The following is an 18,987-nucleotide window of genomic DNA, read 5'->3' as shown; positions in this document are numbered from 1 at the left end:
CTTATTCTAAGTTTCTGTCTTTGTGCGAGATAAAGATTGTAAACACAGATGCCAAATACAATAATGGGAGCAGGATCTGCTTCAAGGGGAGAGAGAGAGAGCACATTCAGACGTGAGCATGGGCAGCCCCCTGGGGAGAGCTATGCACTGTGGGGAGAGAAACTTGCCATTCCCGGGTTCAGTGGTCCCTTTGATTGGGTCAGCATTAGGGCCTTAACTGAATATACAAATGGACTAGAATTTGGGTGGAGTTCTGTGCACACAGTAGCCGCTGCAAAGGTTTTCCTGGTGTTTCCACTTGGAGATTGGTTTTTATGGCCTCTCTACCTAGAGATGAAACCAGTTGGAGGTATCGCAGTAGGACCTCCACACCTGAATCTGCTCCTCCAGTGCACAGAAGACCAGTCACTGAAGCCCCAGCTTCTCTGCGTTGATCCAGCTTCCTGTTAATGTGGCAAGGGCAGTGGAAGATGGTCCAAGTACTTCAGTGCCTACCAGGCACCTAGAAGACCAGAATGAAACTCCTTACTCTTGCCTTTGACTTAATCCGGATCTGGTTGTGTGGCCAACTGAGGAGTAAACAGAGGAACGATCCTGTCTTTGTCTTTTTGTCTCTCTGTTCTTTCAAGAAACAAATCACTTTAAACAATGAAACAAAATGATAAAGTCTCCATAAATATGGAGGTCATTGTGATTTGCCCCCGGCCTTGTCATCCAGATGCAATATAATAAGCCAATCACATCATATTACGATGTAATTTTATTATAATGGGGCTCTTAACAGGCCAATTGTTGCATCTGGAATAGGTTCAGATCTGATAGATATCCCATAAGTCTTTGGAAATTAGTCTCACTAGGAGACTTAGAGTAAAGCAGGGCATCTTCCTTATCCCCGCCCTTTCACGTCTTTCCCCTTCTGGCTGTTGCTGTCTCTCTCTTTTCTTCTTTTTTCCCACACTCTTCAGCCTCCCCTCTCAGTCTTTCCTCCTGCAGTCCTGGAATTGACTTAGGGACCTCTGGCTTTGTTTTCCGAATTCAACAGATGCCGACGGGGGAGTCCCTAAGCAGTCCTCTTTCACTCCCAAACACCCAGCTTAAGGATCTCACCTCTCCCCAGAGGGCAGAACTGGAATGTTTACATAACAAGAGGAAAAAGGGAGAGTGTCCCAACAGCCTCTTTGGCCAGCAACCTGATAAAATAGCTGAAATTCAAGAGGTCTTTTTAAGCAGCCCAGCGAGAGTGTGAATGCAGCAGAGACATCAGAACTGGAAGCAAAGGTTGAGTTTTTCTTTGGCCAGCACACCTCTTACCCAAGGGCTTTCTCTCTGAAAGCTGCTGACAGAGCTTTGGCCACAGAACATCCTCCCCTTGGCTGGCTGATAAGCTCAACCCTGATTTATATTTAACTCACTGCAGTGCTGGAGGGGTGAGGGTGGAGACGTTTATTAAGGGGAGCTGCGTCAAGTCTCTGGCCAGTCCTCTGCCTCCAGCGGAGCTCTTCTGGTGGAGCCCTTGTCCCACCCCCTTTGTTTCCCTGCTCCTCCCTGAGCAGCTGGCGGGAGCCTGCAGGGAGCAACGAGAAGAGCCAGAAAGAGAGAGGGAAGAGGGAGAGTTGTGGGGAAAGCGCAAGACGGCTGCCAAACCAGGAGACTCCTTCAATTTCTTTGAAAAAGGAAATCAGCTGACCTTAGTTAAATTTAACATTCTCTTATGTGGAACAGTTGACTTCGGAAACAAACGTGATGTGTAATATGTGCAGCATCGGAAAGAAACATGTGGCCATCATCTGTGCCGTGATAGTGGCTGTGGGACTAATCGTAGGACTTTCCGTGGGCCTGACCAAACCGTGTAACTCCTCGGCTGATTCTGGGACAAGCCCAGCTCCGTCTTCTAGCCCAGCTCCGTCTTCTAGCCCAGCTCCGTCTTCTAGCCCAACTCCGTCTGCTAGCCCAGCTCCATCTGCTAGCCCAACTCCGTCTGCTAGCCCTTCCGTTTCTCCACCGATCCAGGAGGTGTGCCCTGCCAGTGAAGATGGCAGCGGGGAGTGGAACAATTTCAGGCTGCCGAACTTCATTAACCCCGTACACTATGACCTGGAGCTGAAGCCCCAGCTGGAGCAGGACACATACACGGGCACCGTGAACATCTCCATCAACCTGACTCAGCCCAGCCGGCACCTGTGGCTGCACCTGCGGGAGACCAGGATCACCCAGCTGCCGCAGCTGAGGAGGTCCTCTGGCGAGCAGGTGCAAGTCAGGCAGTGCTTTAAGTATGAAACCCACGAATATCTGGTGATCGAGGCAGCACAACAGCTTTCAGCCACCACGGACAATACTTACTACGTCTTGACCTTGGAGTTCGCCGGCTGGCTCAATGGCTCCCTCGTGGGGTTCTATAGAACTACGTATACGGAGAACGGCCAAACCAAGTAAAGATGATTTTTTTTTTTTTTGCTTTATTTCTCCAAAACTCACATATCTGCTTTCTGTTTCTTTTTACTGTCCACCTTTTAACTAGTTCTTGGGTCTGATCTTTATCTCCAGGTTTCAACGCAGCCTGATCATCTGGGTAGCAACCGTTTTGACCCTGTTGTATTTTCCAAGTATAGCAACAGACTTGAAAGCAATGATCCAGTTACACAGAGTAAAAAATGAGAATCAGGAGAGACCAAAATGCACAGCATCCTATACTTAACACTTATATAAACTACTTTGGATACTAAAAAAAAAAAATAGGTATGCTTGGTGCCCATATAGGATGCTGGCGCTACCTGGCAGAGAATAAGTCTACAGTACTACTGTGCTGGGTTGCTCCAACTGAAATTTTACGGTGATAGCAGAGTAAGTGAAACAAAGCTGATCAATGTCAATGATCATTTTATCCATCTTTATGGAGAAAAGACACTGAAAAATTACATGAGATGAGGGAAATGTCTTTTTTTAAAGGGTTAATTTACTTTTATTGGAAAAGTAGTTTACAGAGAAGACAGACACACAAAGATCTTACATCCACTGGTTCACTCCCCAAATGTCTACAATGCTAAAGCTAGGAGCCAGGAGCCAGGAACTTCCATCAGTTCTTCCATTCAGGTGCAGGGTCCCAAGGACTTGCGCCATCCTCTGCTGCTTGCCTAGACCATAAGTTGGATTGTACAGCAGCTGGAATATGAACCAGTGTCTATACAGAATCTCAGAGCTAACAGGTGGAGGATTAATATGTTATGCCACTGTGCTGGCCTCGGGAAATGTCTCTGGGTCTGCCTCGAGGAAGGAAGACTAGACTGTGCCTTTCCCTGCCTCCTATAGCTAGAAATATGTTTTATACACGTGCTTTCAGGAGACACTCACTCATTGGGTTCACACAGTGGCATCAGCCATGGATGAATTTTAGTGTTGTGCTCATTATGCAATATGCAATCGTAATGGTCAAACTTCTGCACCATGAAAGATGTATTAAGTAGTTAAGAACAGAGAAATATTTTTCTCTATAGTCCTCCAAGTAAGAAATTCATTTCTCTTTCTTCCTTCCTTCCCTCCCTAACTTCTTCCCTTTCTTTTTTTCTTTCTTTCCTTCCTTTCTTCCTCCTTCCCTCCCTCCCTTCCCTGCTCTCCGCCTTTTTTTTTTCATTGTAACTCATAATAAGCAGTGGCTATTACCAGAGCTATGTAAAAGACAAAAATTCTGGTTGTAGTCAAAACCTTTGTCTTCATGCTGTGGAGGCAGCCTGTGGTTCAGGGAGGCAGGGTACACCATGCCCCAGGTGTCCATGGCTTTGAAGCTACTTTGACCTTTGCCTGCTGAGATTCTGAAGGAGTGAACGATTAAGAAAGCCTAGTACTGTTGTTTGAAAATTTGAATCTAGGACCAGCTCCCTGAATATCCTTTTCCTCTCTGTTTTAAGTATTTAAAAAAGTGAGGGACAACTTTAGTGGAAACATTTCTGTTGTTTTTTAGGGAGACCCAGAAACTTAAATAAATCTTTTAGTGTCTTTATGTTGACATGACAAATTGGAAAAAAATACTTAGAGGATTCATGCTCCTAGTAATCTGTTATCTTAATATTGTTAGCAATAAAGCAAGCTTATCAATCGTTTACTTTTTCTGTTTAGAAAAATTATGTTGGGTCCCGGTGTGGTAGCCTTGAGGCTAAAGTCCTTACCTTGAACATCCTGGGATCCTATATGGGTGCTGGTTCTAATCCTGGCAACCCTGCTTCACATCCAGCTCCCTACTGGGGCCTGGGAAAGCAGTCAAGAACAGCCCAAAGCATTGCAATTCTGCACCCATATGGGAGACCTGAAAGAGGCTTTGGATCGGCTCAACTCTGGCCATTGCGGTCACTTGGGAAGTGAATCAGTGAACAGATCTTCCTTTCTCTGTCTCTCCTCCTGTCTGTATATCTGACTTTCCAATAAAAAATACATTAAAAAAAGAAAAAAGAATAAAATAAAATAATAATAAAAAAAGAAAAATCACATTGTTGAAAGCATAAGCAATTACAAGGAGGCAATGTCAACAGAGTATTAATAAATGGATCTAGTAGTAATCCTTGTTAACATATTCTTCTAGAGCAGTCACAGTTGTAGTAGTCCTGGGTCTGTCTGCCCCCCACCTATCTACCTTTTGCCATAGTGTATCATGAGCATTTTCTCTCATTCTTAAATATTTTTGAGAATCTGATTTTAAAGATTGCATGATACGTTCTTGAATGAATGCACTGTCATTTTAAAAACTTGTTGCCATGTTGTTGGGTTTTTAATTTGCTCCTATTATTATTGCAGTCAAGCCAGAGGAGAATATAGTTATAATTCATCTTCGTGTGTGTATCTATTTATTATGTTAGAGTATTATCCTAAAACAAGAATTTCTAGATGAAAAGGCACTGTACACCAAGAAATCTGTAACACTTACTTTGTTTTTCAAGCATATCAATTATATGCATTCAGTGCAGAAGACTTGTAAAACTGATAAAATTGTGAGAAAATCCATGCATAAGTTCATTCGTTGAGTAAATTCATTGCTAACATGCAGATGGATATTCTCTCAATACCTTTTCTGGACACAGTTAAACATACCTTTAGTGTGCTGTGTACAGTATTGTGTAAGATGCTTTTTCAATATAGCTGCAGAGCTTAACATGATTTTTTGCTCTTCCACAAAAGAATTGATGACTAGACCATTGAATGACTATATACTCAGTGTTTTAGGTTTTATTTGTTTTTTACTGGAAAGTCAGATAAACAGAAAGGAGGAGATAGAGGAAAAGTTCTCACCACTGGTTCACTCTCTAAGTGGCTGCAATAGCTGGAGCCAAGCTGATCTGAAGCCAGAAGCCAGGAACCTTTTCTGGATCTCCCATGCTGGTGTAGGGTCCCAAAGCCTTGGGCCATCCTCTACTGCTTTTCGAAGCCACAAACAGGGAGCTGGGTGGGAAGTGGGGCTGCTGGGATACGAAATGCCAGCCATATGGGATCCTGGCATGTGCAAGGTGAAGACTTTCACCACTAGGCTACTGTGCCAGGCCCTACTCAATTTTGTTTATATTATTATTTTCTTAATTTATTTTATTTTTATTGGAAAGTCAGATATACAGAGAGAAGGAAAGACAGAGAAGAAGATCTTCTGTCTGTTGATTTACTCCCTAAGTGGCCGCAATGGCCAGAACGGTGCTGATCCAAAGCCAGGAGCCTCTTGCAGGTCTCCCACAAGGGTGCAGGGTCCCATATGAGTCGCACTTGACTGCTTTCCCAGGCCACAAGCAGGGAGCTGGATGAGAAGCAGGGCCACTGGGATTAGATCAGGTGTGTGTAAGGTGAGAACTTTAGTCTCTAGGCTGCCACATTGGGCTCAATTGTTTTTTATTATTAAATATAGATATTTAGGTTACTCGTGTTTTTCACCAATAGAGACCTAATACATTGCAATGAACACCTTTATAAAAAACTGTGAACATTTTGTAATATTTCTATTCAAAAATTGCTAGAAAATTGTCCAAAACTATGTATGAATGTTTGCATGTGTGTATATATACAAGTGTAACATCAACATGTGTGTTATGTGTAGGTGTTTGAAAACTGAATTTTCAAATACATTCCAAGATATATATCTGCCAACAATATATAAAAGTATCTATGTCTTTTTTTTTAAAGATTTATTTTTATTATTTTTTTATCGGAAAGGCAGATATACAGAGAGGAGAGATAGAGAGGAAGATCTTCTGTCAGATGATTCACTCCCCAAGTGAGTGCAACGGCCAATGCTATGCCAATCTGAAGCCAGGAGCCTCTTCCGGGTCTCCCACGCGGGTGCAGGGTCCCAAAGCTTTGGGCCGTCCTCGACTGCTTTCCCGGGCCACAGGCAGGGAGCTGGAAGGGAAGCGGGGCTGCCAGGATAGAACCGGCGCCCATATGGGATCCCGGGCATGCAAGGCGAGGACCTTAACCACTGCACCACTGCGCCGGGCCCTATCTATGTCTTTTTAAAGCCCCTGATTTGGGTAAAGGAAAACACATATTTTGAAAACTATCTACCCTTGAGTAATATGAAGTAAAAGGAAATATGTAGACTTAAATTATTATTGCTGAAACTTTTACTTTTAGGTTGACATGGCATTAGATATTTCATTTGAGTAAAGCCATCAGTATTTGTAAAAAGAAAAATGTATTAAACCTACAGAAAGGCCTAAACATGGAAAAAATTTACGTCAATGATGGTGCTCTGGAGTCTGTATATTTAAAGATGCATGATGCTGTGCTTAAGACACAAGTACTGAAATCCCTGCTATTAATGTGGGAGACCGAGATGGACTCAATGGCCCTTGGTTTCAGCCTGGCCTAGTCCAGCCCTTGTTGTTAAAGGCATTTGGGGAGTGAGCCAACAGACGGAAAGGCTCTCTTATTTTCTGCCTAATAAAAAAAATCAAATAGTGCATTATAACTCAAGTAAATAGTATTCCCTCTGATTCTTTAGATTACTTTGTTGTCCCAGTGAAACTTGACCATGAAATATATTCCCAAAACTACCATTTTGAAACTTAGCTGACTTAATTTTGGACTTGAGAATATTTGTAGTAAATGAGAGTGACATTGGCAAGGCCAGTGCTCAGTTAGAGCTCCACTGAGGGCTGGTATTCCTGAGTTTGTTTTCATTGAGAGCAGTTAAATAAAGCTACCGGATTGTACTGCACACTTGGTTTTAGAAACATTCTGGCAAGCACCCAATAATTGTGCTTCAGCTAAGTAGAAGAATAGAAGTTTTTTTTTTTTTCCGCTTATGAAATATCTCGAGTATGGAAAAAAGCTACGCTACAGTTTTCTTTCCCAAGCCTGTGAGTAGTAGGCTGCTGGCAATGCAGCTTCCTGGGGCTCTCACCCAAGGAATCCATTCATGGCCTGCTGGGGTGGCTTTAGGTTAATGGCACCATTCTGTCATATTCTAGGATGAACTTCATCAGATCTGGTATTCACAGAATTTTACAAATTATCAGAGTTAATGCATTTTCAGTATGCAATTGAAATTATGCCTTCTGACCTTTCCACTTCAATGTAAAACTTAACTCCAGGATTAACATTTAAACTTCACAAAAGAAGCAACTCTGACATTCTTTCCTCTGAGATTCTTTAAAGGTTTATGTATTTCAATTAAAGGGCAGGATTACAGAGAGAAGGAGAGGCAGAGAGAAAGAACTACCTATTGTTTTACTTTCAAATGGTTCAACAGCCGGAGCTGAGCCAATCCAAAGCCAGGAGCCTTCTCAGGGTCTCTTACATGGGCATGCAGGGTCCTGCGGACTTGGACCACCCTCTCCTGCTTTCCCAGGCCTGAAGCAGGAAGCAGGATGGGAACTGGAGCAAGTGGGACACGAACCAGCAGCAATGTGGGATTCCTGCACTTCCACGGGGAGGATTAGCTTGTTAAGCCATGGTGCCAGCCTCTACCATATACTGTTTTAGCAATGAAATGTGGCTGTTGTTACTGGAATGAAGGTTCAAACCATTAAGAGATTTACACAACCTCTTACTTTCTAGTCTTTTTGCAGGTCAGAGAAATCCCATTTAATGGGATGGGAGCCTTTAGAACATTTCCCTGGTCACTCTCCCTCCATGTGTTTCGTAGATTTCCAGTTCTCTTTCCAAAGGGTTTCCCACTGCTCCATGCTCTTTTCTCTTCAGCCTTTCCAGCATTTGAATTGCCCTTTCATAGTAGTTCCCAAAGTATGTTTCAGGGAGTCTTAGTTGCCTGGGATTTCAAAGATCTACAACACAGGAGGAATTCTGTGAGCAAATTTAATTTAGGCAACAATTTTAAGTATTTTTTTGTTCTTTGACTAATTTATTTATTTGAGTTGGAGAAAGAGTAACTTTCCATTCCCCCTTTCCCTCCTCAGTTGCCCACAAGATCAATGGTTGGGCCAGGTTGAACCCAGTGGCCAGGAATCAACCCACGTTTCCCACGTGGGTGGTAGGGATGTAGCTGCTTGGACTGTCACCTACTGCTTCCCAGGATATAAAGCCTTAGGAATCCAGAATTGGGGCTGGGATAGAATCCAGGCATTCTGGGAAGGGTTTAGGCACCCCAGTACTGCCTCAGCCGCTGCACCAGATCCTCACTCTCATTCTTGCTGCAAGGCAGGCCTTTCCTGAAACTTTTCTGTGATGACATTATTTTTATTGGAAAGGCAGATATGTAGAGAGGAGAGACAGAGAGAAAGATCTTCTATCCACTGCTTCACTCCCAAATGGCTGCTACAGCCAGAGCTGAGGCTGGGAGGCAGGAGCTTCTTCTAGGTCTCCCACATGAGTACAGGATTCCAGGCCTTGGGCCATCCTCTGCTGATTTCCCAGTCCATAAACTGGATCAGAAGTGAAGTAGCTGAGATGTGAAGCAATGCCCATATAGCATGTTGGTACCACAGGTGGAAGATTAGCCTACTATTCTACAGTGTTAGTCTCAAATATGTAGAAACACTTTAATATTTTAACATAGATTCCTACATGGCTAGTGTTCTCTGGCACATGCTGGGCCAGACAACATTGCCAGAGATCTTTATTTTATTTTATTTTATTTTATTAAAAATTTATTTCTCTTTATTGCAAAGTCAGATATACAGAGAGGAGGAGAGACAGAGAGAAAGATCTTCCGTCCAATGATTCACTCCCCAAGTGACTGGAATGGTCGGTGCTGTGCCAATCCGAAGCCAGGAGTCAGGAGCTCTTCCAGGTCTCCCTCGTGGGTGTAGGGTCCCTTAGGGCCATCTTCAACTGCTTTCCCAGGCCACAAGCAGGGAGCTGGAAGGGAAGACACTAACCAGTACCCATGTGGGATGCAAGTGCTTGCAGGGGAGGATTAGCCAATTGAACCATTGCATTGGTCCCTCACCTTTAATCCCTAACACTGCAAATAGAACAGAATAAATTGGTCTTAAAGGGAAGATCACAACCTTATTGTCTGATCGATGAGCCAATCTGAATTTAGCAAGGGCTGACTAGGGGGCATTTGGCTAGCTAAGTTTCAATCACAAGGTTAGGGTTTGTGATAACGATTTAAGAGCTGAGTGGGAACATTGGTGAGCTGGTCTCGTGTGTGTGTGTGTGTGTGTGTGTGTGTGTTCTCAATTGCATGGACGTGTATACTGAAGCATATGTGATTTTGTTCATTGTTTTATTGTTTATGAGAAAGAAATAGAGACAACTTCTGTTTGCTAGCTCACTCCCTCCAAATACTCCCCACAACATATGGCCAGCTGGGCTGCAGCCAGAACCAGAAGCTGACTGAACATCCAAGTCTCCCATGTGGATGACAGGGACCGGACTACTTGACCCGTCACCCTGCTTCCCAGGATCAGCTTTAACAGGAAATGAAAGTCAGAAGTTGCAGTGGAGAACTGAATGTAAATGCTCAATGTACTATCTTAACTGCTAAGCCAAATGCTCCTCCTCATGTATATGTAGTTTTGATCTTGCAATTTTAGATGCTTCTCTGTTTATTTAGTGTTCTTATATTGCTACGTTGAGCTACTATTCCATTATCAACAAAGAACGTATTTCTTTTTGTATGTCATTGGTAATTTCCTTGCATTTGGAAGCAAGCAAACAAAAAGTAACGTTTCTTGACTTTGAGTAATTTTTCCCATGGAAGAAAAGCAACTGTTTGATGAAATTAAATAATTAGTGGCTCAATTCAAACTGAGAAAAATACATTGAGATCTAAATTGTCTTGGTGGGTAGTCTGACCAGACAAGCTCCCCTGCTTGGCTCTGGAACTTTTCGCTTTCTCTGCACAGACCCTGTGTAATGGTGGAACTCTTTGTTTAAGGATTTCACCCAGGCCTGCTGGTGACTTTGCTGGCTTGAGTTATGAGATTGCTGGAACAGCCTGAGTACCTTCGCTGGAGATAGTGCAGCAGGTGGTTTATGAGCTACCGGGTAGCTTTTAGGATTGTGCTTAAAGTTGACTGGCAGCAAACCGAGCTCTTGCTCACCTGTTTGGTTTCACCTTTCTCTAAAGCCGCCTTCATCTAACGCACTCACAGAACCAGATGCCATTTGCTGTTCCCTTCTGTGAGTTAATGAACTACCTAGAATAATTTTTAGTGTGTTGGGTTTAGTAAGTGACTTATTAACATGGCATCCAGCTCTTATGGAAAAATGATTGCCCTCAGTACATTTTCATGACATGCCCTAGTGTCCTTCCCTACCCATACTCTTGAACATCCTCTGTGGTTTGGCTTTTCCCAGTCATTTGCTACACAGTTCACCTGATTTAACAAAGAAAAAACATTTTAAAAAATTACCTTAAAAGCAGACAAAGAAAGATACATACACACATGCATTTGCATTTATTATTTTACTCCCCAAATGCTTGAGATCTGGGGATTCCATCCAGGTCTTCCACAGAAGCGACAGGGTATACTTCCTGTGGCACAATTTAGCACAAAGCCAGAATTCTGAGCAACAGCCAGGAGTTGAGCTCACCATTCCAATATGGATGTGAATAAGCCAAACACCTGGTTCAAGATGTTTGGATTGGTGGGCAAAATCTTCCCAACGTTGTATTCTAAGATCGTTTTGTATTGCTATGTCACATATCTTACTCTCAAATTCACAAATATTTAGAAAAGATTTGTGACTTGACAGAATTTTCTTTGAAAAATTCATATTATGAAAAAAGATTATACATGGATTTAAAAGTCTTTTGGTACCAAAATAATCTTTATTTTTAAAATCCCACTGTTCTACAAACTCTTTGAATTACTTTTATAACTAGGGAATTTTTGAGCTATTGAGAAATTCATGAGAAAAATAAAAGGTTGCCATTTAAAAAATAAGATGGTTATATTCCCTGAAACATATATATCTCAAGTAATTTTGATTCAGTTCATATTCCAGTTAAATTAGTGAATTTTGGAGATGTTACAATGTGTAAAGTGCGATACAAGAGAGAATAAAGTGCTTTCTAGGCTTAGAGGAAATAAGGTGGGGGTACATTAATCCCATCATGTGAATTTTTAAGATCCATTGATTTATATTAGAAAGGCAGAGTTACAGAGGGAAGGAGAGACACACAGAGAGAGCTCCTCCATCCACTGCTATACTCCCCAAATGGCTGCAATGGCAGAACTGAGCCATTCTGAAGCCAGGAACCAGGAGCTTTGCCAGTATTACATGTGGGTACAAGGGCCCAAGGATTTAGGCTATCCTTCACTGCTTTCTCAGGCCAGAAGCAAGGATATGGATTGGAAGGGGAGCAGCCAGGATTTGAACCAGTGTCCATATGGGATACTGGCACCACAAGTGGAAGCTTAGCCGACTATGCCACAGTGTCAGCCCCTTAACATGTGAATTAAGGGAGCTTCAAATATACCAATATCATTTGTGATCTAATTCCTCTCCTTTCCCATGACCCTGAGAGGAAACTATATGTGCTGTGGGCACCATGCTCTATGGTGGAAGACACAAAGCCAAAAGGTTTGTGACGCAATCAAGAACACACTGTAGCTAAAATCCAAGAACTTTTATTTTCTAAAGAGGGTTTTCTCGATAAAATTTTATTGGCTCTGCAGATTTTAAGAAGTGCGATATTTTGTAGCCCTATGGTTGATGAATGTCACTTCACCTGCAGCAGTGTATGTCCATGTCACTGTTACTGAGTTGTTAACTCTGGTTGACTGTTGTCCAGGATCTCCAGCATTCTTCCGTTCCATGTGCACGGACATGCTCAGAATGCTCGAATTGCAGAAGGCGATTCTGTGTACGCTCAAGCATGTTCTCTTTTTAAAAGGGACAGGGAGAGAAGGTTTGAAAATTGTCTCCTGGGTTTGCAGGAATCCTTACCTAGCATTGGCAGAGAGTGGTGCAGTGTCTGACAGTGCTACCTGGTGGCAGTTAGTTCGGCTTGTGTTGTCCCACTTCCTGCTCGCTCTCACCCCCACATCCAGTGGCACACATGCACACACCCACCTGCTCATCAATCAGCTGAGGTATATCTGAGATGCGATTAAATGGAAACATCCTTGCAGGCAGCGATTCTTTCCTTTGCCTCTGGAAGAAATTAGAAACCAAAAGAATCCAGGAGAAAAAGACATGACTAAATATTCAGCTGGAGTTTGGTGGATCTTATTAGAAAATCTTAGGTTCTCTATATACTCCTGTGTTTGCGATCTACTGCAACTTACAAGCTGTTAACTTTAGTTGACTAAGCTGTTTATATCACTAACTAATCAATAACTATTCTATTACAGAATAACATCATAGCTGTGGTTTTTAATTATGTTTTGATACCGGAATCCCTTAAAACTTACAGAAAAGTTAGCAGGACTAGTACAAGGAACCCCTGGAAATAACTCACCCACTGTTACCACTCTCTCTTCCTTCAGAGTACATTGCGACACCATTTCTCTTTACCTCTTGATATGAGACTGCATTTCCTAATGATAGGAGCATTCCCTGAGACGAACACACTACAGTTACCAAAATCAGGAAATTTATCAGTGACACACTCAATTGTTGGTTCTGCAGGTCATAGTCAATTTCTTAATTGACTCAATAATGTTCTTTGCATTGATTTTTTTCCTGAGTCTGCTCTGTAGTCCCTCTAGGTTCTCCCAAACTGGACCAGTGTCCTAGCCCTTCTTTGTTCTTCTCAAGGGTTGATGTTTTTGAAAAGTACAGAAAAGTTATCTGAGAATGTCCCTCAATTTTAGTGTGCCTGACTTTACTCACGATTTAAACATGCAAGTGTAACATTTGTCAGGAATTTCACAGAAAGATCCTGTGTTCTTCTTAGGAAATCACACCAGGGGACACATCCTGTTGCTTTGTGCTATTATTAGCGATGCTGGGTCCATCGTTCATCACTTGTTTAGGGTAGTGGCCAACAGATTTCTCCATTATCAAGTTACAATTTTTATCTTTATAAACAATTTTCTGAAGATTTTTTGTAATTAGTTTCTCATCAAATTTTTATCTTGTTTTATCATACATTGATGAGTGTTCACGACCATGATTCTTTTTAAAATTATCAGTAAATAATCCACTGTGAGGACAAAGAGATGTTCCTGAGATGGCCTTAATGGCCAGGGGTGGTCCAGGTCACTCAGGAGAAAACCTGGACAGGAGGTCTAGGCTCCTGGCTTTGGTCTTAACCAGTCCTAGTTGGAAAGTGACCCAGGAAATGGAAGATCTGTGTGTGTGTGTGTGTGTGTGTGTGTGTGCACGTGTGTGTGTGTGTGTGTGTGTTCCCACCTCTCTGTAACTCTACTTTTCCAATAAGTAAAATCAACTTCAAAAAAAAGGACACATTCTTAGGTTAAGTGAATGATTTAACAATTGAGCTTGGGATTCCTTATATTATGCCTTTCTTAGTTCCTAAGAATCCTAAAGGGCGAAATATGTTCATTCAACTAATTACTAATAAATGTAAATCAGCATTTATTTACCCTTCCTTTCTTTCATGCTTCTTACTTTGTTAGTTTTTTAATGAGATAATATCCAGTCATACTGTCTTGCTATAATATCCTTACACTTAAAAAATATAGGTTTATTTAAAAATGATTCAGGAAAAATATTTTCAATTTGAAATTATAGGATCATGGAAATGAACATTATGGTTAATGCAAGTATATGCCCAGTTAGAGAGGTAAAAGAATGATACTCACTTTTTTCAAAAGTCAGCTTTAAACCAGCAAAGATTACTTCATCTGGGGGATTACTCAGCACTGCTTCTGCATGGAAGTGAAAAGGGCAGGGCTGTCCCTAGTGTAACATAAATAAGAAAGAATGTGCCACTGAGGACCAGGACCAGAGACTGCAGTGTCCTCCTCTCCTCTGTGACAGAACACAGCTGTGGACTTGTCCTAACGGCAGTTGGAAATAAACCCCTGATTCTGGCTTTGTGCTATCTACTTGTTGCTCAATGGCTTTGGTGTGGAGACTGATAGCTCCTAAGTGGATTTGTTTTTGCTTCTTGGATTTTTAGTTTGGGGACAAAATATTTAAATATCTTAATCAAGATCTTAAGTCGTTTGCCCTAAGGTTTTCAGTATGTGTTTTAAAAAAATTCCTGGGATGATTTTGATGACTTTGGTAGCCTGCTGGATGGACCCAGCTTTAAGAAATGCCATAGTTGGAGGTGGGGTTTTCGTGTAGTAAAGACGCTGCTTGAAGTGACTACATCCTGGAGCAGCGTGCCCGTGTTCCAGCCCCATCTCAGCTTCCATTCCTGCTTTCTGCTACTTCACACTCTGGACAGCAGCCACTTGACTCCAGTGCCTGAGTCCCTACCTTCCACCTGGAAGATCTGGATTGAGTTTCTGTTTCCTGCCCCAAGGCTGACCCAATCTTCACTATTGAAAGCATTTAATAAGTGACCCAACAAACGGAAGTTCTCTGCCTCTCTCACTCTCCCTCTGCCTTCAAATAAATACACACAAAATTTTTCAAACTGTAATTATTATTTTTACACTGTAGATTTTCCCCTCCAGGAATATGAAGAAGCATGGGGGCTGCCCAGAGGCAGCATCCATCCATTTTGTCTGTTTGTGTCTTTGTTTCTAAAGGAGCATAGCGGCTACTGATCATGAACCAACAGATGCCAGGAAGTCCTTCCCCTGTTTCGATGAGCCCAACAAAAAGGCAACTTATACCATATCTATCATCCACCCCAAGGAATATAAAGCACTTTCAAATATGCCAGTAGCGGTGAGTATCTTTTCTTCATGTGTTTTGTTTATAATGATAGTCTGTGGATAACATCTGATAGTTTTTATCTGATTTTCTGCAGAAGGGAAACTATTCTAAAACAACATGTGCACTCATACTTTATGTAAAAGACCGAGAATACATGTTGTCAATATCTTTTTCTTTGAATCCTACAAGTTGACTTGAAATATCACAGTCTAGATCTAAAACGAAAGCCACTATGGGATTTTGGAGTAAGAAAGCATACAGATACAATCACTGGGTGCTGCCTAACGGTCCAAATCCTTTAAGCGTAGCAGAGTAAAGGAGTTAAAGACTTATAAATATTTCAGGGCCTACTCAGTGCGTTAAGCTTGGGGTTGAATATAAGCAGTGTTGTTAGGAAGGTAAACTAGTAAATCTGGGTTGTAAAAACCAAGTCCAGAGGACACTATGCCCACAGATTTTTCCAGTAAGCAGGAAGTATTTGTTAAATATTTTAAAAGAGCTTATAGTAATGTCTGCCTATATTAATTTCTGCCTGTGTGATTATTAATGAACATTCGGCTCTTTGTAAGTAGCACTCCTCATGCCCCAAGTGGGCCACAAGGTAAGCCATGATCTCAGAGCCATCACCCCGGGGTGGAGCTTCATCACACTTCATCCAGAAGCGTCAGTCTCATCCTTAGGTGTAAATGACACTTTTTCCCAGAAGGAAACTCATTTCTACACTCTGATTTCTAGTATGTCTGACTTATAAATGAAACATTCCTTGCAAAAAATGAAAACAAACTAAAGAATAAGAAGTTTAAAGCATAAATGCTTATCAACACCCCATGCTTCAATGTGAATTTGTTTTCTTCCACTGTAAAACACTGGAAAAATGAAGTTTTGATTGAACAAGAAAGTCGAACGGTAAACTTATAATATAGACACGCCAGCCCACAGGACTAGAGCAGAGTATAATGCCATCGGGATACTTGGGTGTAAATGAATGGAAGCAACGCGGGGTGAAGATAGACAACCTACCAACCTCTGCTTCAGATTGCCCTTAGGACAGGACTTTCCCATTTAGCAGTTTCACCTTCTCCTAAATCCAGAAAAAGTCCTGGATGAAGGTGCGTGTTGCATGTCATTGGGAGATCAAAAGGAAGACTAATAGGTTTTATCCTGAAGTAACTTGGCTGGATCTTCCACACTTTACTATAAGCACATGCACATGCGTATCAATTCTAGCCCAGCTTCTCCTACTTAATCCCCTTTCAAAGCTGCCACTTAGAAAGTGATGTACAGAGTGTATACAGGAGATGTGGAGATGTCTAAACTACGGTAGCAAGTACTTCTGATTGAAATATTAGAATTCATAACTGGCAGGAAGGACATTAAAGCTGGCATGGACCAAGACGTCCAGATGGATCACTAATTGTATCAAGCAGTGGACTCCTTCAGCCTGTGCATAGCAATCCAGTCTATGATCTTAGCAACCATAATCTGAATCTTCAATGTGGCAACATTCTGGCCTGATATGGCCATTGCCTTTCTCTGCCAATCAAGTCAGCAAACACCTGCTTGGGTTTTTTCTCTAGGACTGTCCATGAAGACATCACAGTATCCCCCTAAAATATTATGATCCTTAATGTGTGTTTAGTGCAGAAAGATAAAGTTATTCAGTGGATCTCACAGTCAAATTTTATTTCTCTCTGAGGAGTCTCACATAGCATATACAATCCCTCTTTCACAGTTTTAACAACAAAAAGAATTTTCCTTCAGTCTTTTCAACATCGGCACAAGTAATTTTATCCCAAACTTTTGACAGGGGACTTTTGACTAGAAAGCAGACTTGGGGCAACCATTTGTTTACCATGTCTGTGATTGCTCTTTGGTAAATAAAGATTATCTTTTGCCTTCAACAGAACCAAGTGGAAGTGGATAGCAACTGGTATCGAACAACTTTTGAGAAGTCTGTCCCCATGAGCACTTACCTGGTGTGCTTTGCGGTACATCAGTTCACGGCTGTACAGAGAACATCAAAGAGAGGAATACCTGTGAGTCCCATTGTGTTTTCAAAATGTGATACCTATTACTTTGTGATTCACTTTCTTCTGTATTTTTTTAAAAATTTATTTTTATTGGAAAGGCAGTTTATAGAGAAAGAAAAACAGAAAGCTCTTCTGTCTGCTGAATCACTCCCCAAGTAGCTGTAATGGCCAAATCTGAGCTGAGCTGATCCTAAGCCAGGAGCCAGGAGCTTCCTCCGGGTCTCCCACAGGTTCAGGATCTCAAGGCTTTGGGCCGTTCTGGACTGCATTCCCAGGCCACAAGCAGGGAGCTGGAAGGCAAGTAGAGCAATTGGGACATGAACCGGTGTCCATATGAGATTCCTGCGCATGCAAGGTGAGGGATGTAACCACTGAGCCATCACACCAGTCCCAATTTCTTATGTTTTCGTGGGTTTTTTTTTTTTTTTTTTTTTTTGCTTTTCACAAAACAGGCCAGAAAAGCCTATTAGTCACCAGAGTCTGTATACTTGGTAATACATTGAACAATGTAGAAAATGTTAAGCTAAAAGGGTACAGGTTAAAAATAAACAAGCACAATACACATGGAGATGCATGGCCTTACATTATTCAAGGAGGAAAAAATTCACTCTGTTTCAAAAGCCAGTTCCTAAGTTCACCAGCAGAAATATATTAAAAAAAAACCAGAACATACCCAATTTATTGAAATGATTGAGTGTATGTCTTAGCATGAAGTTCCAGGTAAAGATCAAAGAGGAAGGAGACTCAAATTAGACAAACGGCTTTTGAGTGGCCAAGTACAAAGCAACCTAAGGTGCCAATCCTTCATATAATCCAAAACAGAATAGCAACAAGGTATCAGAAGCATTTTTTTAAACTAAGAAAACTTACTTTTTAAGATTTATTTATTTATTATTATTATTGTTATTTTGCAAAGTCAGATATATAGAGAAGAGGAAATACAGAGAGAAAGAACTTCCGTCTGCTGATTCACTCAACTGGAGCTGAGCCGATCTGGAGCCAGGAGCCTCTTTTGGGTCTCCCTTGGGGGTGCAGGGTCCCAAGTCAGGGAAATGAAAGAGAAGCAGGGCCATAGAGATATGAACTGGCACCCATATGGGATAATGGTGTGTGCAAAGTGAGGAGTTTAGCTGCTAAGCGACCATGCCAGGCCCTAAAACCTACTTTTTTAATCAAGATGACTAGGTCATCTTTTTTTCCTTTGAAAAATAAAAGTATTTTCTAGTCTAATAAATGTTTTTCATCTTGGAGCTCTTCAGGTGCTTATGCCTGGGATATTAGTCCATCCCGGTGCCATATATCCATATATCTAAACCTCATAATATTTGCAATGTAATTTAAAAAGGAGTAACTCAATACTGCAATTTCACAAATAAGATAATTGAAGCTTAAAGAATTGAAGTCACTGAAGATCCAGCTGGCAAATGATAGAGACTTAAACTCTGAAATCTTTTTCCAAACATGCTATACCTTCGTAAAATAGTTTTTTGTTTTGTTTTGTAAATATCTTCACCTCTTCACAAATCTTGGGTAAAAAGAGATGGGTATTTCTCTTTCTCTCTGTGTTTTCTGTGCAACAGGCTAGCATGTAAATATGCTTTTATTTACAGCAGGGCTAGACTGAGGCACCCTGCTTGTGAATTTTTAGCATGCTATATAATTACCAAATACTCTCTCTTCTTCTTTCCTTCTTCCTTCCTTTTCTTCCTTCCTTTTCTTCCTTCCTTTTCTTCCTTCCTTTCTTTCTTTCTTCCTTCCTTTTCTCTTTCTT

General features: G+C 41.5%; 1 protein-coding gene across 1 annotated transcript in view; it reads left to right on the top strand.

Annotated features, from left to right (window-relative positions):
* Positions 1 to 1,743: 1,743 nt before the first annotated feature.
* LOC121147499 (glutamyl aminopeptidase) overlaps positions 1,744 to 18,987 on the top strand; it is a 76,425-nt gene continuing 59,181 nt past the window's right edge. Inside the window, exons 1-3 of the mRNA XM_040967380.1 lie at positions 1,744 to 2,429; positions 15,057 to 15,198; positions 17,091 to 17,222. Coding sequence (XP_040823314.1) covers positions 1,744 to 2,429; positions 15,057 to 15,198; positions 17,091 to 17,222 — 960 coding nt within the window. The remainder of the gene's footprint in view (positions 2,430 to 15,056; positions 15,199 to 17,090; positions 17,223 to 18,987) is intronic.

Source organism: Ochotona curzoniae, unplaced genomic scaffold (genome assembly GCF_017591425.1).
Source record: "Ochotona curzoniae isolate NIBS_2020 unplaced genomic scaffold, NIBS_Ocur_1.0 scaffold_4506, whole genome shotgun sequence".
NCBI lineage: Eukaryota > Metazoa > Chordata > Mammalia > Lagomorpha > Ochotonidae > Ochotona > Ochotona curzoniae.
The sequence above is the reverse complement of the archived record's forward strand: the minus strand, read 5'-3'. Positions and strand labels throughout refer to the sequence as shown.